At 34.8% G+C, this 27,753-nt stretch overlaps 1 protein-coding gene across 1 annotated transcript in view; it reads left to right on the plus strand.

Moving 5' to 3' along the window:
- Window positions 1–27,753, plus strand: part of VPS13A (vacuolar protein sorting 13 homolog A) — a 174,329-nt gene that overhangs the window by 79,739 nt on the left and 66,837 nt on the right. The window contains exons 33-45 of the mRNA XM_080912186.1: window positions 236–540; window positions 7,597–7,744; window positions 11,709–11,856; window positions 14,723–14,847; window positions 15,103–15,272; window positions 15,696–15,910; window positions 16,781–17,013; window positions 19,163–19,255; window positions 19,803–20,159; window positions 21,895–21,996; window positions 23,429–23,587; window positions 23,714–23,969; window positions 26,044–26,204. Coding sequence (XP_080768312.1) covers window positions 236–540; window positions 7,597–7,744; window positions 11,709–11,856; window positions 14,723–14,847; window positions 15,103–15,272; window positions 15,696–15,910; window positions 16,781–17,013; window positions 19,163–19,255; window positions 19,803–20,159; window positions 21,895–21,996; window positions 23,429–23,587; window positions 23,714–23,969; window positions 26,044–26,204 — 2,472 coding nt within the window. The remainder of the gene's footprint in view (window positions 1–235; window positions 541–7,596; window positions 7,745–11,708; window positions 11,857–14,722; window positions 14,848–15,102; window positions 15,273–15,695; window positions 15,911–16,780; window positions 17,014–19,162; window positions 19,256–19,802; window positions 20,160–21,894; window positions 21,997–23,428; window positions 23,588–23,713; window positions 23,970–26,043; window positions 26,205–27,753) is intronic.

The raw sequence follows: 27,753 nt of genomic DNA on the forward strand, positions 1-27,753 counted from the left end.
AGTGAACTGTAAGGAGTAATTAGGTCTTACAGAAAGTATACCACAAAGAAATAATACTATTGAATAGTCAAATATCCCTTTTGGCATTGTTCTTGTGACTAGACTTTTATTTTGTAACTATTTTTGCTGCCATTTGTTTTGTTTTATGAAGATAGAATTACAGTTAAGATAATTTATAACTGTTTAATGTTTTATTAAATGTAATATAATTAATATCCTTGTACTACCTTTATAGGCATTTATAAATAATTTTCAAGCAGTTAAGAATGCCTTGGCTGAAGCAACTGTTCAAGCAGCAGAAATGGCTGCTGATGGTGTAAAGGAACTGGCCCGAAAGAGCTCAAGGTTTGCATTGGATGTGAACATCAAGGCTCCAGTTGTACTCATCCCACAGTCTCCAGTGTCTCGGAATGTGTTTGTAGCTGATTTTGGATTAATTACAATGAAAAATATATTCGTTACTGTAACAGAGACCCAGAGTAACATTCCACCTGTAATCGATTTGATAACAATAAAGTTGAGTAAAATGAGGCTATACAGGTAAGCTTTTTGTGTATTTGTGTAAAAAAAAATCTTTTCCCTAATTCTTAGACTGAAGAACTTGATATCTTTAGAATTCTCTTTATTGTGTGATTTTAGTTTACTATAACTATACTATATAATTTTTAAAGATTTTTTAAGTCTTCTAGCTAGATCAACTATAGCCTTTCAAACAACAACCTAGACATACTTAAACTGCTCCTTAAATAATGAAAATATTTATTATGTTTTCTCTTTTATTTTCTATTTTTGTTACATCGTTTTGCCGATTAGATTCAACCAAAGCACATTAACTTTATGACCTCAAAGCTCCTGTTTTTTTATCTTATTTCTTCTTTCATTATCTTGCATTCACCATTTTTTAAAATTCTAAGTTCCTTTAGTTGGAAGCTAAGATTATTGATTTTTTTTCCCCCAATGTAAGCCAAGCTTCCATAAATTTAGTTCCTCTCCAGCTTCCTTGGTTCCTCTGAATACTCATGAAGTCCTAGCTTAGTCCTCTTTACTTGTTGTAATTCATCTGAAAGCAATTGTAAACTGAGGCAAGTCATAGGCTTACCCCCAACCCCCAGCCTCACCGACTTTTCAACCATTTTGGAAGAACATGTTTCAAGAAGGAATGTGAATCTGGTTTGTCTCATTAATCTGGGATGAGGAAAATGCTTATGTCAGTTGAATATTTTAGCATTGGTGTGTGTGTGTGTGTGTGTGTATGTGTGTGTGTGTGTGTGTGTGTGTGTGTGTATTATTGATAAATAATCCCTACTTTACCGGATTGTTAAGGTACATATAGTATGTTGAAAGGATCATAGAAAAGTGGTCAAAAGGGAGACACAAGTGAGGAATAGGGAAATAATTCGGTAACTGACTAACTTACAGAAAAATTACAGTTAACTCACTCCTTTGTAGATAAAGGAGCTTACCAGTTACAGGAAATTTAAAAATAGACTTAATAGTAACTTATTGTTAAGTTGATGTGGGGGTTAGAAGAAAGGAGATATGAAAATTCTCTTTAGGTATAATATTCAGAATTTCTATTTTTGATAATGCATTTGAGTGAGAAGAGACAGAATAACAACAAGAAAAAAGGAAAGTATACTGGCAATACTTGTTTATGTAAAGAACAGAATAACTTAGAAATTAATAAATGGAGAGCTCAAAATACCTAGGCAATTGATTGTATATTCTGGATACTAAAAAACTCTTTTAAAAATTCTTAGACATGAATAGATAGTTTTTGAAATTGTTGGAGTGAGCAGTATTAAATAAACAGACTTTAGAGTGAGGCATGTAGGAAGGAATGATGAGGAATGCAGACCTGGCATCAGTGGGAGGGGAGGCCCTGAGTCCTGTGTGTAGTCCAGCACAGGGGCATGCTAGAGTAGGGAGGCAGGGGTGGGTGAGTGGGTGGAGAAGCACCCTCATAGAGACAATGGCCAGGGGCGAGAGTGGAGGATAGGATGGAGGGGTTCTGGAGGGGTAACCAGGAAGGGTAATATCATTTGAAATGTAAATAAGTAAAATTAAATTACATTTTAAAAAATATTTAATTTTTATGTATTTAATGTGAATGAGTATTCCTCCTTCATGAACACCAGAAGACGGCATCAGATTCACGTACAGATGGTTGCGAGCCACTATGTGGTTGCTGAGAATTGAACTCAGAACCTATAGAAGAGCAGTCAGTGCTGTTAATGGCTGAGCCAGCTCCTAAATTACTTTTTTTATTTGTTTGATTGCTTATGAAGGAGAGGACACAAGTTCTTGTTAAGGTCAGAGGATGACAGTTGGGTCTCTCCTTCCACTATGCAGGTACCATGTTAAGTCCTCAGGCTTGGAGGCAAAAAACTTTAACTTGCTCACACACCTCACTGGCTTTGTCCTGGTTCACTTCTGGCAGTTGTTCCTTTTTTTTTTTTTAATATATATATATATATATATATATATATATATATATTGAACAAATTTATTTTAAAAAACAAAAAACAAAGATAAATGTACAAATTTTAAGCATCTTTGCATAAAAGTATATGAATACATTTTTGTCAGTGCTTGGCTTTTTTTTCTAAGGTTTGATAGTGTGCATTAAGATCTTACGACTTACGTATAAAACAAGATGTAACCTGGCATTAGTCAAGTTTTCTTGGTATGTAAGGATTAAGCATAATGATTTTTTCTTTTCTTTTCTTTTTTTTTTTTCTTGAACTTCACACAGTCTGTGAGTTGTTTCTGGGGTGTTCAGAGCTTTCTGGGGTTAGTATCCCATTATCAATGACTGCATATTATGTCTGTTCTTTTGTGACTGGGTTATCTCACTCAGGATGATATTCTCTAGATGCATCCATTTTCTTAAGAATTTCGTTAGGTCATTGTTTCTGATAGCTGAATAGTACTCCATTGTGTAAATATATTACAATTTTTGTATCCATTCATCTACTGAAGGACATCTGGGTTCTTTCCAGCTTCTGGCTATTATAAATAGAGCTGCAATGAACATTGTGGTGCATGTATCTTTGTTGTATATTGGAGCGTCTCTGGAGTATATGCCCAGAAGTGGAATAACTGGGTCTTCAGGTAGTACTATGTCCAGTTTTCTGAGGAATCGCCAGACTGATTTCCAGAGTGGTTTACAACCCCACCAACACTGGAGAAGTGTTCCTCTTTCTCCATATCCTCGCCAGTATCTGCTGTCATCTGAATTTTGGCCAATCTGACTGGTGTGAGGTGGATTCTCAGGGTTGTTTTGATTTGCATTTCCCTGATGGCTAATGATGTCAAGCACTTCCTTAGATGCTTCTCAGCCATTCGATATTCCTCAATTGAGAAAGTTTTGTTTAGCTGTGTACCCCATTTTTTAATAGGGTTGTTTAATTCACTGGTGTCTAGCTTCTTGAGTTCTTTGTATACCTTGGATATTAGGCCTCTATCTGATGGTAAAGACCTTTTCCCATTCTGTTGGTTGCCGTTTTGTTTTCTTGACAATGTCCTTAGCCTTACAGAAACTTTGCAATCTCATTAAGTCCCATTTGTCAATCTTTGACCTTAGAGCATGAGCCATTGGTGTTCTGTTCAGGAAATTTTCTCCTGTGCCTATGTGTTCTAAGGTTTTTCCCTACTTTCTCATCTAATAGTTTTAGTGTACCTGGTTTAATGTGGAGATCTTTGATCCACTTGCACTTGAGCTTTGTCTAAGGAGATAAGAAAGGGTCTATTTTCATTCTTCTGCATGCTGAGTGCCATTTGGACCAACACCATTTGTTGAAGAGGCTGTCCTTTTTTCCATTGAATGTTTGCAGCTTCTTTGTCAAAAATCAGGTGACCATATATGTGAGGGCTCATTTCTGGATCTTCTATTCCATTGCTGGGCATATACCCCAGAGAAGCTCCAACATACAACAAAGACACATGCACCACAATGTTCATAGCAGCTCTATTTATAATAGCCAGAAGCTGGAAAGAATTCAGATGTCCTTCAGTAGATGAATGGATACAAAAATTGTGGTATATTTACACAATGGAGTACTACTCAGCTATCAGAAACAATGACTTTATGAAATTCTTAAGAAAATGGCTGCATCTAGAGAATATCATCCTGAGTGAGATAACCCAGTTACAAAAGAACAGACATAATATGCAGTCACTGATAATTGGACACTAGCCCCAGAAAGCTTTGAACACCCCAGAAACAACTCACAGACTATATGAAGTTCAAGAAAAAAAAAAAAAAAAAAAAGAAAATGAAAATTTATTATGCTTAATCTTTACACACCAAGAAAACTTTGACTAATTCCAGGTTACATCTTGTTTTGCATGTGCTTTATGCTCGTTGTGACTAGTAAGATCTTAATGCATCCTATCAAACCTTTAAAAAAACCAAGTACTGACAAAAATGTATTCATATGCTTTTATGCAAAATGCTTAAAATCTGTACGTTTATCTTTGTTTTTAAAATAAAGTTGTTCAATTAAAAAAAAAAGGAAAAGGAGAAATATTGGGTTCCAGCATGTGACTCTGGATGCCCTGTTGGTAAACATTGTGTAATTTCTTAGATCACAATATGAATAGACTCTGAAGTGCATAGTGAACAAAGAGACTTGGTCCCATTTTAGGTCATTATGTATAACATGGTGTGTAATTCCAGCTCCTGTAAAGATGATTGCTTTAAGTCTGATGGTATAAAATTAATGTTAAAAGGCAGTAAATAAATAAATAAATAAAATTTGCAGTTTTATTCCAGTATTTTGTATTGATAATTAAGCAGCTTTGATTTGAAGAAAACTGAATTGCTGATAAGCAAATATTACTGAAGTTATGGGAACTGGCTTTTAACTATTGAATGTTATATTGATGGTTAATAAGATAGGAGAAATAAAAGACAAGGACTTAGTGATATTAATAAAAAATAGAAATATTTTAAAATTGAAGATTCAGATTTCTTAAAGATGAGTACAGACAAATTTTTGATGGTGGTATCATAAGTAAAAGATAATGAACTTGGGTGTTATTATTCTTAAAGTTATGATAGAGTAGCAAACTGCCCATTACTGCAAGTTATGGGACTCTATACAAGTTATATTTCATTTGACATTTTAAATGAATGATGCATTTAGTGAAGAATCTATACTAATTTGTTAACCAACTCTAGAAGTTCCATAAATTATAGAAAATGTAAAGTGGGAGATTTTTGTTTTATTTTTGTTCATTGCTTAGTTGTTTGACATAGCATGTTATATAGTAGGACAGTACTCATGGGAATCCTCCTGCCTTAGCCTCTCAAAAGCTAATTCAAGACATTATTACATCCAAAAAAACCCCACATTAACAATAGCTCTTAGTGTACAATAATAACTATAACTCTAAGTTAAAGCTGTTTTAAAAACCTGGAGAATCTAAGCTGTAAAAACTTCCTTGTTTGGTTTAAAGAAATGGTAGATGTATATTAAGTGACCTGCATTCAAAATAGACTGACAGCTTATGTGTCAGTATTTGTAGCACTTAAATTGTAGTAGTTGTTGTATCTCCAAAATAATTAACTTATGAATATAAAAGTTGCTAACTCTTTTTACTCTCCAGAGTTAACAGTTAATTTATTTGATCTGGTTTGTTATATTTGCATATATATTTAACAGTATAATTATATTTTAAGTTTTGTGTTTTTAATTTTTAATAATATGTCTCAGTACTTTTTTAAGTTCATATTTAAATTTTTTAATTTTATAGAGAGATTTTACTTATTTAGTCACTTGTAACTGATGCAAATTAGAAATCTGAATATTTAGCTCACTGTACTCAGAATTATGCTTATGGTAGAGGGACAGGGATGCTGGGCTATTGTACACATGAGCTGACAGTGGTTACAACTTTTTCTAGAGTGTGTTCCGTATATTTTGTTTAGTGTTTTAGAAATGTATTTTTTAAATTTCTTTTTGCTGTCAAACTAACAATATCAGGAGTGATAGGAGTGATATCTTTGTCTATCCGTACTCATGTAGTAATTTGCTCAGTGTTAGAGGATAAATCTTTTCTGTATAATCAATTCTTTGAAATAGAATTATTTAGTTATGGAACAGAACCTTTTTTTTCCTGAAAAGTCATATTCAAAAATTCAATTTAGTTTTTGTTTTATCAAACATGAAAACAAATTGCTTTGTATTTACGAGTACCTATTTAATTTCTCAAATCTCATTGTAAATATTCATTACATGCCATATGCTAGCTATATACCATGAGCTAAGAACTACTAAAACAACTTAAAACTTCAGAATAAGCTACAGATCGACTTTCTTTCATAGAACCTTCTGAGGCTATAAAGAAAAATGCATAAGTACACGTATGCACACAGTGCACACATAATCATGTATGCTTACACAAATATGTTAATATATTTTTAAAAGTTAAATCATGCTATTAATATTCATCATGTAATAAAAAAGTTCCAGGTATGTTTATAGGATTATAGGAAAAGTTATTGAGTAGTAACTAGTAAAAACATTTTTTCCACTGGACGTAATCTTTTTACACAGCAATTACATTTTTTTCTCTAGACAAGAAATTTATTCAGAGATATTTATGGAGTTTATATTTTCATGAAAAACAAAGACACATAACATTTTATAGCCATGTGTAATGCATAAATATTAGTTTCATATCTGTATGTGTATTTCCTTGTGGAGTTTTAGATATCTTTACTCACTACTATTAAATAAAGATTTCAACTATGTATACTTATTTAAATGTAGTTTTATTCTAGTGACTTCATACCAAATATTCTGAGAGATCCCTAATTACACCCATGATTTCAAGGGTGATCTGGTAGCTAAACTTCAAGTCATCTTTTAACCTAGTTTAGGCTTTAAGAGATGCAAGCATTTTGAACTGGAAGGCAACAAGAAGAGAAAGGGCCAAGTGCTCCAGTTCTAAGCCAATTTTGTTATGAAGACAATAAAATCTTAACCTTTCAAAAAAAAAAAAGATTTGAAGGTAATTAAAATCTAAGGGATATCACTGTTGAGTAACCAGTATTGTCACCTAAAGGTCCTAAGGAAGCTTCTGTGGAATTACAATATCCCTAATGGAATTTGGTGACCTACTCCTTTTCAGGTTTCCTATAATCAGTCTGGAATGACAAATGGTGCATCTTTGTATGAAGTTGTGCATATTCTATGTTTTGATCCACAGACAGAGAAATTTCCTATCGTGCAACTTTGTTTCTTGTAGAGTAGGATGGTGTTCTGCTACATGTGTATTAATATAAAATGCTTCTTAATGAGATTTTTTTTGATTTTTGTTCACTGATTTCATAGAGGTAATTCTGTACAACTTAGTGGTTTTGACCTTTCCCTGTTTGCAAAATCTTATTTTTATACGTTACAGTTCAGAGAAAGTCACTTAGGTTTCTAGTAAGATGGGACATACATCTTATTTTGATATTTAATTATATTTTTCTCTACAAAGAAGTTGCCAGTGTATCCTACTTAATAAAGAACAGTACTCTAGAATTAATGATACTCTCTTTCTGACTGAATATATATATATATATATTTTTTTTTCTAATAGGTCTCAGTTTATGAATGATACATACCAGGAAGTGCTGGACCTGCTACTACCTCTGAACCTGGAAGTGATTGTTGAACGAAATTTATCCTGGGAATGGTACAAGGAAGTTCCTTGCTTTAATATAAAAGCTCGGCTAAAACCCATGGAGGTAATGTTTTTACTGCTCTTGATTTCTATTAGGTTTGAATTGGATTTTCTTGGCAACATAAATTTCTTTGCTAGATTTTAAGACTGTGGTTGGCTAGAATTAAAATAGTAGCTTATAAGCTAGAATTCATTTAATGTTCCTTTATGCTAGATTTTAAATGTACATTGACAGAAATGCTATCATGCCTCTGTCTTCATGAGACTTACCACCCTGAACCAGGTTTCTTGTGAAGGTGGTCTAAAATATGTAATTTATAGCAAGAAAGTAAAGAAGAAGAAAGTAAACAAGGTCTGAGGAAACATCTCAGTGGGCGAAGCACTATATAAATGTGAGAACTGAAGTTCTATTTCCTAATGTAAAATGGAGCTGAGCATGTGCTGTGTCTACATGTAAAGTCAGCACTAAGAATGTAGAGACGTGACTCTTGGAGAGGCAAACTGGCTATCTGACTGGCAAGTCTGGGTTCAAAGGAGAGAAACCCTAACCTCAGAAAATAAAGAGGGGAACAATTGAGATGACACCTAGCATCAGTTTGGGCCTCCATATACATACGTGCATGTGTCCTTACGTTATAAGTACCACATACATATTCAAAGCAATAGACAAGTAAAAGTTATAATTTTTATAAGTTACATGAAGGTAATTTATTTGATAGATATGATAGTCAAGAATTTATGGAAAGGTCTAGGCTATTTGACACTATTGAAATATATGAAATAACTTAGCACAACACATATGGATGTGTGTGTGCTGTGTGTGTGTAGAGAGATAGGGAAAGAGAGTTCTAGAATAAAGAGGTAGATTACCTCATGTGTTACTTAGTAATTGGTTGACATTGAATAGAAAAATCATAAATTCATATTTTTCCCTGTTGAAAAGATAGAAATCAAATATTTTGCATGTTTTGCTGAATAGCAGCATACACTCTGGAATGTTTCTTTCAGAAACCTACTTAAGTTTTCTCTGTTCCCTCAACCTACAACTTCACTGTCTGTTTATATAAAAGATTATATTCAGAAAGACCTTTAAGTCAGAATCATATTCAGATTTTAATACAGGCTAACTAAAAGTCTTTATGATCTTAGCGTATATATGTTCTTTAATTTATGAGGTTGAAGAGGGTAATTTCTTTTTTAAGGTAAATATTAAAAGTCTCTGTGTTAGGCAGACTACAGTAATGTCTGTCACCTATCATGGAAAAATCCTTTGCTCTTAGATCTGTTATAAGCAGATTTGTGTGTGTGTGTGTGTGTGTGTGTGTGTGTGTGTGTGTGTGTGTGTGTGTGTTGAGTAGAATAACTAACTTAGCAGTCCCCCAGGAAAAACGCTTTGTAGAATGTTGAGGTGATGCTGCAGCCTGCCTGTAAATAATAGGCTGTTCTCTGTAAGGGACTTGTGAGGAAGATGAGTCTTCCCTTGTTCTAATTCACCAGATCATTAGCCACTGTTGAAGTACATTAAAGAACAGATATATTTAGATCACTCCTCCTTAAATTTAGAGTGTCAATGAAAGAATAGAATTGAATTTATTAATCTCATGCATGTATACCAATACTTCAGTTTGTGAGTTTTTAACTTGTAGTAATTTTTATGGTTATTCTTAGATCTTACTCTTACATGTAAGGTCAGCAGTCCTAGGATCCTTACAGTCCTTCCAACATCTCTATCTGCTGCTTAACAAAAATATAAAATGACGATTAAAATCAGTATCTGATGGACATTTACTAGGTTGTACTAATTAAGACATGTAGTTTGTGATTATACTAGGTGCAATTCTTGTTTCATAGTAATCACAAATTAAGTGTTGTAGTAGAAAAAAGAGTGCAAGTTTGCAGGCATAGGCTGTATGAATAGGTACACTCGGACATGTTAAGTGAGTTATATCTTTGAAATATAAAGGGGCAATGCAAATAACAGTTAAGGTTTGTGAGATTAAAATTACCTCATTTAAAAAGTAGAAAGTAATTGTAGAAGTGAGCATAAAGTGGTTAAGAAAGTTGTCTTAATCAAATTCATAAAATTAAAAGTTCAGATTCCTAGAATCCATGTTAAAAACTGAATGTTTGTAATCTTAGCTCTTAAGAAGATAGATAGGTAGACCCTGTTCAAGGAGAGAGTCTCTCAAAAACAAAACAGACAAGAAAGCAAAAAAGGTATATGCATATGTATGCACATATATCCCATCACAAACACACACAAGAATCAAACTTGCACATTCTTTTTGCATTATGCTTTCACGTTAATTGCAGGTCGTTAGAGAAACAACACAAAAGCATGAGAGTCATGAGTAGTTTTGATATGAGGTATTCATGCATAGGCTACAAAATTCAAGATTGGCAGGATAAGTCTGTAGAATATTTAAACAAGGGATGAGAAGGTATTTTTACAGTCAAAAGGCACTCTGTTAACAGAATTCTTGCTTGAGGGAGGTCAGGCTTTTTTTGTCTAAGTAAATGCCTTCATGTGATGTTTGCATAAGAATGGCCCCATACCCTCATATATTTGAACTCTGATGGGATTAGAAGGATTAGGAGGTATCCATTTGTTGGTGGACTTGTGTCATTGTGAGTAAGCCTTGAAGTTTTCAAAGCCCTGCCTGATCCAGTCTCTCTTGGCCTGCTGATGAGGCTGTAGTTCTCAGCTACTGCTTCAGCACTATGGTTGCTTTCATGCTCCCTGCCATGATGATAATGGATAACCTTGTGAAACTGTACATAAGCCTCCACTTAAATTTTTTATCTTTTTAAGAGTTGCCTTGGTTATGGTGTCTCCTTGTAGCAATAGAACAGTGACCAAGACACCTCAGGTGATTAGATGAGATCCTCTTACATTGTGGAATTACTCATTCTTTTTTGAATTAAACATTAATTTAACCTTTACAAAAAATAATCTTTATAGAAATATTTTGAGTAATGTTTGAAAAAATATCTACCTACTTATGACAAAGTGAACCTGACACCCAGTTATCTGTCATGTCACTTAAAATAGGTCTTTGCTGTTGGTTTCATGCTAGGTTCAAAACAAAGAATTTGAAGTTAACTTGTTGATATTTTTTAATTGGATTTTTTTTTTTTTTACTTACATTTCAAATATTATCCTCTTTCCCGGGGTTTCTCCTCTGGAATCCCCTATCTCTTGTCCCCTCCCCCTGCCTCTATGAGAGTGTCCAACCCCCCCCCCGCCCACTCCTTCCCATCCCCACGCCCTCACATTCACTTGCATTGGGGCATTGAGCCTTGCTTTCTTCTTAATCATTTGTAAAGGTAAGTAAGTGTCTTACTCATTTAGCTACAACTTCTTATAAAATCAAGATTGCACTCTTTATATATAGGACTTTTGTGAAAAACAAAGTAACTCATATAAATCATATTGTAAACTTTATTTTTCATTATACAAACATGATTGTTTATTCTGTATTTTTACAATAACGTGCCTCCTAATCAAAATCAAAATCTAAAGTGGTGAGGTGGATACATAAAGATGAAAGCCCACTTTAAAACTTTAAAAATGGTTAAATGAGATAGTACATCTGTAAAAATAGTTTATTAGAATTGACAAAAATCTGTATTTTATAAACTACTAATTACCAGTTGTTTGACAGAAGACTGGATATTTAGTCAGTAAAACTTTTTACAGCCTCAAGAATTTGTTTATGGAAAACCAGTGTACATTCTGTGAATTCTGGAAGTTGGAAAAGAGCAAATCTTGGGGTCAGAAGAAAGGTCTCAGTGTTAAGAGAGCTACTCTTCCAGAGGACCTAGAAATTCCCAACACTCACATGGCAGCTTATAAATGATTGTAACTCTAGTTCTAGGGGCCAGATATCCCCCTCTTCTGCCCTCTGCCAGAAGCAGACATGAATGTGTTGCACAGACAAAACACCCATACACATAAAATAAGTTTTAAAGCAAATCTTCTCTCTTGTGTATTTTCTTTTTGTAAAGTCTTACTTTGTTTTTATCAGTTCATTCTTAGTCAAGAAGATTTAACAACCGTCTTTCAGACATTGCATGGCAATATATGGTATGGACAAAATTTTCCCACTCCATCTGTAAGTAAAGAACCAGAGACTGTGATCAGTGGAGTCACCAGTACCCCCTACAACTCGGCAGGTGTGTGTTTAGCCTGACTTTCTCCCAGGATTCTTTCTCCTCTCTTCTCTCTTGCCTCTCTATCCCACACTTTTTTTTATTTCTCTTTAGTTCTTGGTAAAAGGACTTAGTAATTCTCTAGTTAGCTTCACTAGGCAATTTTAAATGATCTGTTTTTACTTATTCTGCTGATTTTATATGTAATGTATGTTTATAATCAAAGTTCTTAGTTCTGTTGCGACAAAACTTAGAATTCTTGTTTTTCTTGTTATAAATGTGTATATTCAGTTTTGCAGCACATGTAATAGATGGCTTCTATATATTGATATTCTAGGAATATCAGAATTCTAGAAATATGACCATAAGATAATCACATAGATGATGGATTTTAACAGAAGTTGGTGCATGACCAAGGCAACTCTTATAAAGGAAAACATTTAGTTGGGGCTATCTTACAGTTTCAGAGATTTAGCCCATTATCATCATGGTGAAAAATATGGCAGCTTGCAGTCAGACTTGGTGCTGAGGGACCTGAGGGTTCTACATCTTGGTCTGTAGGCATACAAGGAGACTTGTATGCCACACATACATAGGAGACCTCAAAGCCTACCCGTGACAGTGACATACTTCCTCCAACAAAGCCACACTGACTCCAACAAGCCCACATCTTCTAAAAATGCGACTCCCTGTGGGCCAAGCATTCAAACCCAGGAGTCTGTGGGTGCATTCCCATTTAATCCACTGCAGTTGGAAAATTGATAAAAGGAATCCTAAAAAACAAAACAAAAAACAGAACAGAACAAACTTTGTTCCAGTGGTGGTGACAAGGTACTGTGTAAGTATGGCTGATCCTGACTGCAGCACCAAAACATGGGCTTAGGGCTCTACGGTGAGTCTGAGGCTCAAAGGTAAAACCATATACTTAGTTTAGTTTTTATAAGTGATCCCAAATTTCCCTCTTAAAAGTAAAATCTGATAATTCACAATGCCTGCCTTTCTAAAACCCTGAAATATTTTACAGCATTTCTACTCAGAATCCTGCACCACAAAAGTCAATATTATATAACACTCCATTCTTTATTGTTTAATATGAGTGGTACCAAATGAGATTAAACCAATAAAACAGACATAAAAGAAACAAAGGCAAATAAAACATTGTATTATGAGTGAAAAAGAAGAGACACACTGAATTCTAGTGAAAGTAGGCTGACAAATCAAACAGGGACTTCTAAAGGACTTTGGTGTGAGGTAAAAATAATTAAGTGGGCCCTCCAAAGTCAGAAAAGAATTCTTGGAGACTACAAGGTACATGATTGCTCGTTTTTTTTTCTTCTAAAGAAATCATTCTAAAAATATATCCTAGCAAGAGAAAATAAAACTCGGAAAAGAATAAAATTTATTAAATAATAGTAGTAACATTGAAGAACAATAGGGATCCCCAAATTGTCCTGTGGCTAGAGAGTCAGTTTTATTGCAAAGGAGTTCACAGTGCTTTATAGTTACGTAGTCTGGTGTTGGGTTGCTATATTCACCTCACTCAGAGTGCTTGGGTGGGAGGCTAATATTGTATTCAAGAGATACATTAATAAACGTATCTAACAGAAGCAGTATGATGAGCTGTAATGTGATGTAATGCCTTGCTTTGTTGGAACCTGGAGTCAAATATACAAAGCATTCTTCATGGTAAATCTTTGTAGTAGGTGGCCTCCTCTGGACCACGGAGCACCTGTGTTCTACAGCTGTTTTCTTGCCCCTGTCTACTGAAAGCCACACATGAATGTGGGGAACCACAGAGAAAGACTGAGTAAATAAGACAATGATTGTCACTAACCAAAGATCAAACAGATGAAGAAAATGATACAATTCTTAAGTAGTTTTTAGTGGGCTACAAAGCAGCCAGTGTGAAGATGCTTGCCACGCAAGCCTGGCAACCCGAGTTGACCCAGTTTCAGTCCTTGGAAACCATTGTGTAGCACATACACATTAATGCTAAAAAGAATGCTCTTATTGGAAAGACTGATAAAATTGATAATTCCTCAAGCAAGAAGAGTGAAACAAGAAAGAGCACAAATGACTGGTATAGGTTTTCTACAGAGTGGTATAAAGCACAAGAAGGATATGCAACAGAGGTGAAATGTACTCATAAAAAGAAAGGAAAAGCTGGAAAGATGGCTCCATTGTATTAATCTTTTAAAAGTATTTTATTAAATTATTCAGTTGCTACAAATATATATATATATATATATATATATATATATATATATATATATATATATATATATATTCCATTTTAAGTAAGTTAATATGAATTACCTGAAATAGTAGTACTTTTGTCTGAAGTTAGGTTAAGTGAGAATTAGGAATTGTTTTGTTTATAAGTTTAATTAATATATCCATGTGTATATATTTTGATTTAAAATTTAAGTACATAGAAAATAAGTTTTGATTTCCAATTAAAATAAGTTTCAGAATAATATCTCAAATACATTTTTGTCTTAGTTTCTTTAAAGTAAAATTTGAATAAAAACTGTTAGATACTATATGTATATATGTGTGTATATATGTATTTATATTATTAAATATATATGTATTTAATCATTTTAAACATTTTATTTAACCTCCAAAGTATGTCCCATGTTCATGATTCTAGATTTATGAAAGTAGGATTGTAGTTTCTCAAAAGGAGACAGAAGTTCTGAGTGTTTAATTCTCTCTCTCATTATTATGAAAGAGTGTTAATTCAGAGTTCCAAGTGTGAATTTTTAACCGTTTTTATTTTTTGAATACCATTTTATTGCACCCATTAATCAATAATTTGGTAGCTCCCAAAGGTGCTTTGATTGCCTGATCTTAGGATTGTTTTCTCTTCTTATCTTTAATTTTTCAGCTACTATGGTGACTGCTGCTGTGGTGGAGGTACATTCACAGGCTTCTCAGGTTAACACGACACTGAATGTGAGTTTCCAGACTGATTATCTTACCATGACACTTTACAGTCCGGGGCCTGATCAGGTAAGTTGAAGAATAGAAACTATGTTTATATTTGTAAAGAAATTATGTGAATAAGAGGTATAGAACTAGTTACTAATAAATAGTTCTATTAATTGTTAATGTTTTGTGTGTATATTGTAGTATATGTTCCTCTGGAGGAGAGATATTTTCAGTAATTATCTCAGACATTTTTTTATTAGTTACCTTTTATATAATAAAAAATTAAAAAATTGAAAGTTTTTCTCTGTAATTTTTATGTGGATTTTTTTTCTACAGGCCTCCTTTACAGATGTCCGTGACCCTTCTCTAGAACTTGCTGAATTTAAATTGGAGAATATTATAAGTACTTTAAAAGTGTGTACAGATGGTTCTACAGTCTTTTCTTTCTCATTAAAAAACTGTATTTTAGATGACAAAAGGCCTCATGTCATGAAAGCAACTCCTAGGTATGTATTATAATTTTGAGCTATTGAAGTTAAATTGTTTTATTCTTGCAGAACTCATCCTGAGAAAGTGCCTTCCATGCTGAGTGTCTTCATGAGGGTTTGAGAACTGTACTTCACTACATCATGATACATTCTCACATTGGGAATGTTGATGGATTTTTAAAATGTTTGTAGAAGTAGTGTAATTAGATGGGAAATGTGTGAAACCCTGAAGAAAAGATAAACTAACATTCAGAACTCTGATAACTTTTAGATATAGTTTTTCCCTTTTGTGAAACAATTGTATTCCAAAAATTTTATAAGTTCATTATTCCCAAGATGAATGTTTTCAGATTTGTTTGCGCTCAGCAAGGATAGGGTGGTTCTTTAGCTTTACTGCTATGCTTGCTTATCCCCCACACACATTGTTGTTTTTGTCTTCAGAATGATAGGACTGACTGTCGGCTTTGACAAGAAGGACATGGTGGATGTGAAGTACAAAAAAATCAGAGATGTATTAGTGACTGACGCAATTGTCCAGGAGATGTATGTGTGTGCAAGTGTGGAGTTTCTCATGACTGTTGCACATGTCTTTTTTGACGCCTACATGACTAGTATGGCTTTAGAAACCAGTGTTCAAACATGGACTACTAGAGAAGGTTAGTTTCCAAATAAAAATTTTAATGTCTGTATTGCTGCAACTGTTAATTACCATGATTAATCTTTTCAGTGATCAGAGTAGACACATTAATAAGTTAAAATTATTTTCTTAATAAGAAAAAAACTTTAATGTATTTTCTAAGAGGATATGCAGCTTGTATTCTTAACATAATATTTTTATTGATTTTGGGAATTTCATATCATGAACCCTACACACTCAGTTTGCACTTTTATGATGCATTTTGATTTTGTATTTTTGAGGCAGGGATTCATTTATCTCATGCTGTACTCAAACTCACTGGTGGAGCTAAGGAACTTCTAATCCTCATGCCCCTCTCCTTCTCTCTCCCTGGAGACAGGAAGTACTGCTCTGCTTGGCCTTCAGTGTTTGAAGGTGTGAATTTGGGAATTGAAATTAGAGACTTGAGTTAAGTAATTGTTCTCTGCAGTCAGTAACAAGCAAGAGAACACATTATTTTAAAGTATTCATAAACTTTTACATTTACTTTAAGCCTTTACTATATAGTTTTCCTATTATGTTTTATATATTCATTATAATATAGTTGGAGGAGTGTTGAGGTTAGACATTTGAGTTAGATCCAATTCTGTCATTAAACTCTGACTCCTATCCGAGTAAATGGAGGTTTGATAGAGGTGCATGTTCATAGCATAGGCACAGCCAGTTCTGCTTTTCCTAAGAAGTGGGATTGTGGGAGGATAATTCCTATCTCAAAAAGGAATACACAGGAAATGCCTTTGAAGTGAATGTTTGTTTTAATTTTTTATATTGAATGAAGTAATTATCTCTTCCTCACAAACTCTTAATAAGTAATATTTGTAATCAAATGTATTGTTTATTATTATTTTAGCACCTGCTCAGGAATTAGAGAAGTGGGAAATGAATATTCTTATTAAAAACCCAGAGATTGTGTTTGTGGCTGACATGACAAGAAATGACGCTCCTGCCTTGGTCATCACCACACAGTGTGAAATTTGCTGCAAAGGCGAACCTGAAAGCAATACAGTGACTGCTGCCATCAAAGATCTCCAAGTCAGAGCATGCCCCTTTCTTCCCGGCAAGAGAAAGGGCAAAGTCACCACTGTGAGTTCAGTATCTAATAACCTACTTACTTGCAATTTACTTTGGGTGTTACTATAACCTCTTCGATTACTGTCTTTTCAGTCTTGTTAAAATTGACTGTTGCTGTAGTTCTCAAGGTTAGGTAGTGCATAAGTAAGAAAAAGGGGGAATACAAAGTGGAATCTATGACTTCTCTGTCTTCAGATTATCATCTTTCATTCACCCTGCCCTTTTGTCTTGGATATAGCTAAAAAACCCTGAGAAATCTCCGGAGTTAGACCGATGCTCCTGACCCGACAGCCATGATTAAAGGAGTTCAAGACCACAGCAGTACATGTTTACACAACAGTTGTGAACCAGTACAGACTCTGTGAGGGAAAGTGCTGCTGGCAATACTGTGTTCCAAACTGCATCTGTATTCTAACATTATATCCTTACTCCTTGCTCTTCCAGCCAGTAAACAAACCAGATAAATTTTAATGTTTTAAAAATCAGGACACACAGTGGCCTGCTGTTGACACAGCACCTGCCTTCACACAGTTTCTGAGCACAGCAGAGGTAGACTCTTCTCTTCCAGGAACACAGCAATGATGGGCGCTGCTAAAGCAGACTGCAAGGGCACCAAGACCACTGCTCTGCCCAGCCCCAAAGAGTATGTAAAAACACAGAACAGGGAAGCCGAGGGGGATGGGCTCAGTGACAGAAGGATTGCAGCTTTTGTATTTCTTTTGTTACTTAGAAAGTGGAACTTGTGAGAAACTTGTTGTATATAACGTTAGGGAAAATACTAAGTTTCCTGGTTTCTTGCTGTGAATAGCAAAATGCTAGAAAGGAGGAGGCGAAAGAGAAAATTTAAACAAAAGGATCCAGGTCTTTCAATAATTCTCAGCCTTTCCAAATGGAAAAAAAACAAGGTCTGAAAATCATAAAAGGAGGCCCAAAGTGTAAAAGAATGAGAAGTGACTATCACGAGTCTAGAAATTACAATTCTCCTTGCTGTAATTAGGAAAAAGCTATTAATTATTCCAAAATTAATGAGTTTAATGTACTTATAGTTTTTCTTAGTGCCCTGCAGCTTTAACGTTTCCTTTTTATACCCATTTTACTGTGAAACAAATAGTATTAATAGACTTTTGTACAGTGAAATAATGACATAATGTAGCTAGAACTTTGTGTTTTACAAATATTTAAGCATATTTTTTTAATGTTTGGGGTGTGTGTGTGTGTGTGTGTGTGTGTGTGTGTATGATAACATTAGCCACGTTGTTCCTCAGGATTTTGAACAGTCTTACCAGTGTTTGCTGTGCTTGGTTAAACTTAGTACATGTCAGATAAGCCCCTAAGAACCTAGTGAACGTTCAGAAGGAAGTAAGTGTCATATCTTCTTACCAGCAGGACAAGTGCAGTAAAATGAGGTTGCTGTGAAAGTAAGTACAGGGGAAGTTCTGCATTTTACTTAGGGGATACAACTTGAAGATGTCTGAGGTAATGACCGGAGGATTTGCAAGCGGAACAGTCCAAGCTTAGTATCTCTCCTGTTGTTACAGTAAAGCTATCACCCAGATTACTAGTCTTTTCCGAAGTGCTACATGGACCAGAAGATCTCCCTCAGAACCTATTATCATATCAGGTTCTTCCTAGATCTGCTTTTAGCATCGTTTCTTCTAGGCCAGATTAAATAACCAAAAAATTGTTGTTATGAATGCTGGGAAGGACAGTAGCTTTGAAACCTGAAGTAATGGCAGCATTGATGTAATGCTCAGATCTTTGGGAACTACAGTTCCCAGGTTTCCACCGTATCATTAGTGTGCACCAGTGGTCTTTGAGAGAAAATGCTGCAGATCAGTTGATCTGTGTGTGCCTAGCTTATGTGCTCATGCCCAACATCAGAAATACTTTTGCTTCCATTCTTGCAAATCTCAGTATTCACTATGAGGTTCTTAGATTTATTCAAATAAATGTCAGAATTGGGGCGTAGAAGATAAATGCTTCTTTTTACATTGTCATATTTATATTATTGCTAATATATTTGTTCATACTGTGTTTTTATAACAGTAGTGTGTTGATTCATTTTAGCTGTTATTTACTTTTTAAACATAATTATTAGAAAAGAGTTTAAGCAGAAATATTTTAACACTTAAATATGAGTTTAATGATTTTTATTTTGTAGGTTTTGCAGCCTTGTGACTTATTTTATCAGGCTACTCAGTTAGGTAAAGATCCGCAAATGATTGATATATCAGTAAAATCTCTTACGCTGAAGGTAAGTCAAGACAACCATTTGAAGTAGATTTGGTGATGGGTTTGCCTCAGCTAAAGAAGCTAAAGCATAAGAGTTGTAGTGCTTAAGCTCTGTCTGAAGTACAGAGCACTGAGCTCTAAGCCAATCTGGGCATTTCAATGACACCCATCTAACCACTATAGTATCCCCAGAAAAGGGACTGATATTATTGGTAAAGCACTTGTAACATTCACTGGGCCGAGATTGTGCCCTGGCTCACAAAATGAATAAATAGTTTTAGAAATTTATATATATTAACATTTATAAAACATTATAAATATTTTATTATATATGCTATATTTCATTGACTTAATCTTATTGATATGTTGATATCTAGTATACATATAATTTTCATTTTTAATTGGTTCAATAATAACAAGATTTATAAATATTTTAACTAACTTATCTAAAAATTTTGTAGTAGAAAATCATGTTTATTATCTACAATACATTTCTAGTTCAGCCTTACTTGAATTCTTCATCTTCATTCAGCAAATATATACATTTTTTAAATTGTTTTTTCATTTAGGTTTCACCAGTTATCATAAATACCATAATAACTATTACTTCAGCACTTTATACAAGTAAGGAAACTGTCGCAGAAGAAAACACTTCGAGTATAGCACATTTGTGGGACAAGAAGGAGACTAAGAATCTAAAAATGTGGTTTCTTGAAGAATCGAATGAAACTGAGAAAGTAGTTCCCACAGATGAAGTGATGCCAGGAGGAGAGACGCTGAGCTTGAATATTGATTCTATTTTTATTGTTCTTGAGGCTGGGATTGGTCATAGAACAGTGCCAATGCTATTGGCAAAGTCATGCTTTTCGGGGGAAAGCAAAAACTGGCGGACTTTAATAAATCTTTACTGTCAGCTTAAACTGGAAGTAAGTGAGTATATAATTTTTCAGGTTTTCTAATGCTTCATGTAGAATATTCTGGGATCACTTTAAATTTAAGCAGCTATATCACTGCGTAAATGATTTTTATTATAAATAATGAAACAGGCTTTAAAGCTTTTAGATAAAAATCTTACAGATTCATGCCCAGATGGTTGCTTATATATAATATGTATATACATTTTATATCTATATCTACATAATTAATATACAATATGTGTACATGTTATATATAATGTATGTACATATTATAATACACAATGTATGTATAATACACACACATACACACACACACATATATATAGCTTTTATATATCCATACTACATATTTCAGCTGGTATTTATAACCTTTAGCAGTAATGCAGTTGGGACTAGAGAGACCGCCCAGCAGTTGGGAGCTTCTTGCTCTTCCAGAGAGCAGTCTGGTTCCCGCAACTGCCAGCAACTCTGCCCCTGACACCTGTGGGTGAATCTGACACCCACTTTGGACCTCCTTGGGCACAGACATACAGATAGCATATACTGACATATATGTACATACAGATAAAATGAAAAATCTTCTTTTATTGAGATATCAATACATGTTTAGATTGAAATTTCTTTTTAAGAAGTAGAATTAAATTTTTCTTTGGAAAGGTAATCTCTTAATTATTAAAGATCCACTACTGGGGATACTCTTCAGGTGTAGAGTGGTTGCTTAGCATGTGTGAAGCCTTGGACTTTCATTCTAAACCCCACAGACATTTCTTTGTAGAGAAAAAAAATCACAGTAAATATATTTTACCTTAGAATTCATAAAGTTATTTCCATGGATATTTCAGGTAAAATTAATTACAAAAGAGGCTGGAAATATAGGTCAGTATTGGGATACATATGTGTGTAGCTCTAATCTGAATACCAGTGCTACAGAAACAGAACAATTACATATAGTTATTTCAGCCATATTAATTAAAATTATTTCACTTCATATTTATTGGAAAATAATCTAGTAGTACATTATAAAAGTGAGGGTGAAAATTTCAAATCTTCTATTTTTACATGAAATGAAAGCAAATTGTGTCCTAATAGAATCATAATTGATTATGACTACACTGCAGATTTTCAAATTGTGATTAGGATTATATGTATTTTGTATCTGTGCTATCCAAGAGGTACAGGGTGTTCAAACATCGAAAACATGTGAAAGGCAGGAACGTTCACTACAATACCACAAACACACTGCCTCTTAAACCATAGTCATTGGCAGTTGATTGGCAAGTTTTTAACTATTGGTAATATGTAGTAGAGGAACGTAGCACTTGCTGCTTGGTACAGGAGAGACACCAAAGAAATTTGCTTTAGAAAAAGATCTAGGGTTTAAGGAAGGCTAAGTGGGTCAAGCTGTTTACCATCATGTCTGGCAGCCAGGGTTCAATTCTCAGGACCCATGTGGTAAAAGAAGAAAGAACTGACTCCTATAAGTTTTCCTCTGACTGAAATATGTATACACATGTGTAAATAAATACATGTTTAAAGGGGGTTCTGTCATATTAAAATGGGAAGGTGAAATTTGGCCTTCAAAGGTAAGCCGGGTGAAGGAAGTATGCTGGAGTATGTATAGACATCTACTGATTGACATGTAGAAGACTTTAGTATAGAATAAACAGTACACTCACGAGGCATGGTGGTGAGAGATATCACTTAAAATCAGTTTAGATAATAGAATGCTGTATTTTCATTTTAGGTTCACTATTATAACGAAATGTTCGGTGTTTGGGAACCTTTACTGGAACCCTTAGAAATCGATCAGACTGATGACTTTAGACCTTGGAATCTTGGCATCAAGGTGTGTATGTGTATGTCATTTTCTTACAGCAGTTTCAGGTTACCACAAAATTGATAAGTGTAGTTTCTGAGTATATCCTCTGCATATATTACAACTTGATTAGTAAGAGCCTCAATCAAAGTATATTTGAAGTCTGACAAAGGATTCTGAAGGAAAAGTGTTCCAGGGCTTATGAGACATCCATACTACATTATAGAGTTTATCTTATTTATTTACTTATTTGTTTGTGTTTGTTTATGTGTGGTTGATTTGCATGAATGTATGTTTGTGCACCATATGCCTTCCTGGTGTCCACAGAGACCAGAAGAAGGGATCTAGATTCCCTGGAACTGGAGTCACAGGCCATTGTGAGCCACCATGTGTGTTGGGAGTCAAACTCAATTCCTCTGCAAGAGAACAAGTCCTTTTAACCACTGAGCCATCTCTTAAGCACCATTTAAGACCAGAATGTGATAGACTTCTGTGAAGTCTATTGACTATTATCTTTCACTATATCTATGGTTTTTTGGGTGGTAGTTAATCCCAAATTTTCTTTGTTCTGTGAGTGGACTGACTTCCTTCTTTCTTTCTTCCTTTCTTCTTCCATCCTGCCTCCTTTTTTCTTTCCTTCCTACTTTGCACTTCTCTCCTTCATTCCTACCTTTCTCTAATTTTCCTCCCTCTGTCTTCCTCTCTGTACCCCATTGCACATTGTATGTATGTCATTTGTTTAAATATATTGTGAATTTATGTAACTCTAAGAATCTGTGCCTTTAAATAAGTGAAGTTGTGCTTGTAAAGCAAGGAAGTATCTAATGACAGCTTGCTTCCTACCTATTGATGGACTCGACTTATAGACGCATCATTACGGCATTAAAAGTAAGGTAAAATAACAACTGAATGTCTGTCTGGACGTGCCTACCATATTATATTTAAATGATTTGATTTTCTAGGTTATATCAGATGAAGGATTTGGATAAACTAACTTCATTGGTAGTTTTTAGATTCGACTGTACATGGGCTGTGAGTCTCTGAATTTTTGGAAGAAGTAAACAATCTTACAGATTCCCCTTTCACAGCATTGCTTGCTACTTTTGTGTGACTGTGTTAGTCCCTAGTTCTATTTCTGTTACCAATACACTAAACTTTCTCCTTGACTGTTGTGAAGTGTATGCTTTTGATTTACCTGAAGACTCCATATATACTTAATTACTTTCAAAGTTTTTCTCTCTTCTAAATTATCAAATTTATTGTTTAGAAATTATTTTCCTTTAGTATTTCCTCCTGTCAGCTTTGTGACGTTACTTGGCATGTCCAAGAAATTTTATCTGGCAGTATAACCCATAGGTTCCATGACACTGTCTCTCATGATACACGTTTTTACTTTACAGATAAGTTATGCTTTACTCCTAAAAGCAATTTTTTTATGTCTAATTTTAATTTATCCTTTTAGATGAAAAAGAAAGCAAAAGAGGCCATTGTTGAGTCTGAGAGTGAAGAAGAGAATTACAAAGTACCAGAATATAAGACTGCCATAAGTTTTTATTCCAAAGACCAATTAAACATTACACTGTCCAAATGTGGCCTGGTGATGTTAAGTAATTTAGTGGAGGTAAGAAAAACAAGTATTTGAACCTTTATCTATGAGATACTTCACATTGACTCTTAGATGACTAAGCTGGGATTTATCTACTGACTATTGCCCCACATGTCATTCACTGCCAAATTTCCCTATTAGGCATTTACTGAAGCTGCTACTGGATCTTCCGCTGTCTTCCTAAGAGATCTAGCACCATTTATGATTTTCAATTCTCTTGGACTTACTGTCTCTGTTTCACCAAGTGATTCTTTTAATGTACTCAACGTTCCTATGGCAAAATCATATGAGCTGAAAAATGAAGAGAGTTTAAGTATGGATTATGTACGAACTAAGGACAATGATCATTTCAATGCAATGACCAGCCTAAGCAGCAAGCTCTTCTTCATTCTCCTTAGTAAGTGAGATATTTCCTTCCTGGGGCTTTGTAAAGTTATTTTCAAAAGCAATTTGACTTATTTGTAGTACCTTAGCAGTCTTTTATAAGAATATATCATAAGTCTAATACATTAGGACTATAATGATTATTTTCCTATTAGTGAGATAAAATAGTATACCCAACACAAGTTATAGCAGAAAGACTTTGTTTGGCCTTATGGTTCCAGAGGGTTAGAGTCTCTGATGGCAGAGTAGAGGCCGCTGACATGCTTATTGCAATAACAAGGGAGCTGCTATAAACATAGTGGATGGAGCATGTGTCCTTGTTATATGTTGGAGTGTCTTTTTGGTGTATGTTCAGTAATGGTATAGCTGGGTCTTCAGGTAGTACTATGTCCACTATTATAAGGAATCACCAGACTGACTTCTAGAGTGGTTGTACCAGCTTGCAATCCCACCAACAATGGAGGAGTGTTACTCTTTCTCCACATCCTCACCAGTATCTGCTGTAACCTGAGTTTTTGATCTTAGCCATTATGACTGGTGTGATATAGAATCTTGGGTTTGTTATAATTTGCATTTCTGTGATGACTAAGGATGTTGAACTTTTTTTTTTAGGTGCTTCTCAGCCATTCGATATTCTTCAGTTGAGAATTCTTTGTTTAGCTCTGTCCCCATTTTTAATAGTGTTATTTGATTCTCTGGAGTCTAGCTTCTTGAGTTCTCTGTATATATCCATATTAATATCCATATTAGCCCTCTATCAGAGAATGTAGGATTGGTAAAGATCTTTTACCAATCCATTGCTTGCTGTTTTGTCCTACTGACAATGTCTTTTGCCTTACAGAAGCTTTGCAATTTTATGAGGTCTCATTTGTCGATTCTTGCTCTTAGAGCATAAGCCTTTGGTGTTCTGCTCAGGAAATTTTCCCATAAACAGCACTGCCTAGTAGGAACCATGTATTCAAATGGCAGAACCAATGGAGGACAATGACATTGAAACCACCAAAGGGACATTATTGTCCTTACTAGTGTCTTGATTTCTTTGGTTATTCAGTGTTGGTATTTCAGTTTCTGACTTTGCTTGTCCGGAGTGTGGTATTATTAGTTTTTCCTTGTTGGTGTGTGTGTACTAATATTTGCCTTTGTGAGTATATGTACACCACATGCTTATTTCATTCCCCGAAACTGGTGGTGATTGTGAGCTCCCATTTTGATGCTGGGAATTGAACCCAGGCCTTCTATGAGAGCAGCAAGTACTAGTAATACTGAGCAATCTCTCCAGCCATTTAAAATCTTCATATTTTGCCTTTTAATATGAAAATCGTTTTTGCTTTCCACAAATTTTTTATTTTTATTGAAATAAAAAAAATTGTAATTTTTTAATTGCGACAAAGATCTTGGGTATTTTACCCATACTACTCTGATTCTCTGGCATTTCAGTAAGATAATGTGGGCAGTATTTGAATGGATGTCATCTGAAAAGACATAAAGGCTACAAAACACAGTTCTTCTGATCAGGAAGTAGTGTTTAGCAGATCCGTGTACTGGAACATTGTCTATGATGTGTTCTCATTACTTTTCCCTGTCTGTGAGAATTAGTCTTTTAAGAGTGGGAAGTCAAATGTATGCAAATTAACTAGTTTCACTTCCAATATAATGTGTATGTGAAATTTTTCTTAAGCAAATGTAAGTTGGACATTAAAGGTGACAGTTAGAAAATGAAAGTGGAAACTGTCCTCACCTTGCTGTCTGCAGCCTCGGGAAGATTGAGACAGTGGTCATTATGACAGTGAACTAGCAATGCTGACCGTTGGGCCGTACGACCCGTCCTCGCCTTACTGTTTGCTGTCTTAATTGTCACAGCTTTGGGGACAATTCCCCAGTGAGAATTGTTTTCATTTGTGTTTTTGATAAAATGCTTTGAAAGACTAAGGGGAATGTTGTCAAAATAGGTGACTTCTTAAAATAATCTCTAAATGTTGATTATATCCAAAGACTTTTCATTTAGTAGATGATAATCTGGTATTTAGCAGACATTGAAAGTTATTGTGTAGTTCTAATTAACTTTGGAGTATCTGTATTTAATTTAGCTCCTGCTAACCACTCTGTCGCTGACAAGATTCCTTTAACAAAAGTGGGACGCCGTCTGTACACTGTGAGACACAGAGAATCTGGGGTTGAAAGATCTATCATTTGTCAAATCGACACAGTTGAAGGAAGTAAGAAGGTAACAATCCGTTCACCAGTGCAGGTATGGAGTAAAAAAAGCAAAATCAGAGGCTTTTTGTTTGTGAATATTTGAAGTGACTGGGGATGTAGCTCAGTTGCTGGAATATCAGCCTTGCATGAGGGGAGCCTTGAGATGATCTCAGCACGCCACACACACCTGTGCTGGCTACCTTTGTAATCCAGCACCTCACACACACTTGTCCTTTGTAATCCAGCACCTCACACACACTTGTCCTTTGTAATCCCAGCACCTCACACACACACTTGTCCTTTGTAATCCCAGCACCTCACACACACACCTGTCCTTTGTAATCCCAGCACCTCACACACACACTTGTCCTTTGTAATCCCAGCACCTCACACACACACTTGTCCTTTGTAATCCCAGCACCTCACACACACACCTGTCCTTTGTAATCCCAGCACCTCACACACACACTTGTCCTTTGTAATCCCAGCACCTCACACACACACTTGTCCTTTGTAATCCCAGCACCTCACACACACACCTGTCCTTTGTAATCCCAGCACCTCACACACACACACTTGTCCTTTGTAATCCCAGCACCTCACACACACTTGTCCTTTGTAATCCCAGCACCTCACACACACACACTAGTCCTTTGTAATCCCAGCACCTCACACACACCTGTGCTGGCAGACCTTCGTAATCCCAGCACCTTAAATGTAAAGGCAGCAGGAATCGTCCTTTGGTCAGTTTTGTGCCTGCCTTGGATTAAGAAACCGTGTTTCAGAAAAATGATTGCATAAAGATTACAAACTGTTGCAGACGTAGCCAGTCTGTGACATGAGCAGTGGAACAGCATCAGTGTTCACAGAGCAGCTATATACAGGGGCCTAGTACTTTATCAAAATCTCCATCGTATTTGCTTAGTCTTTATAGCATGTTTATATCTTAATAGTAAAACTATCAAAGAAATTATAGACCTAATGATATATTCAATATAGCATATGGAGTTTAGTTTTGACTTAAAGATACATTAAAAAATCTTCTTAGTCATTAAGGTAATGAATGTATTTAATATTATAAAAACTTCCTTGTGTCTCTATTTTCTCTTCCTACATATCCATTTAGCTCACTGTACATTAGTTATGTGGTCTTAAATTTACCACAGGCATAATAGAGAATAGAATTTAGCCTTTTCACTCAGCTTGCATATGGAGCTGCAGTGGTTACTAAGATGTAGATCTGGAATTTGGAGAATACCACATTAATATTTTGAGTGAGTCTTTGTATATATAGAGGAGAGGTTTGAAGCTCAGAGTTTCCATTTGGTTTTGCAATTGCTCTAACCCAGATGATCTTTTCTACCTGGATTGTCACTGGCATTATCTATTGATAATTAATTTCTGCTGTCTGTTTTTATTAATCTGCTTATTGTTATTCCAATACCATACTTAATTACTCTCTGTCTCAGAGAGATAAATCACACTTATTTTAACTACCATGTTTTGTTTTTTAAAAATAATATGAGCTTTTTATTAATTTTTTTACTTTGGTTATCCATTACTATAATTCAAAATATACATTATTATAATATTCATAGATA

The sequence above is a fragment of the Micromys minutus genome (genome assembly GCF_963924665.1).
Source record: "Micromys minutus genome assembly, chromosome: 2".
NCBI lineage: Eukaryota > Metazoa > Chordata > Mammalia > Rodentia > Muridae > Micromys > Micromys minutus.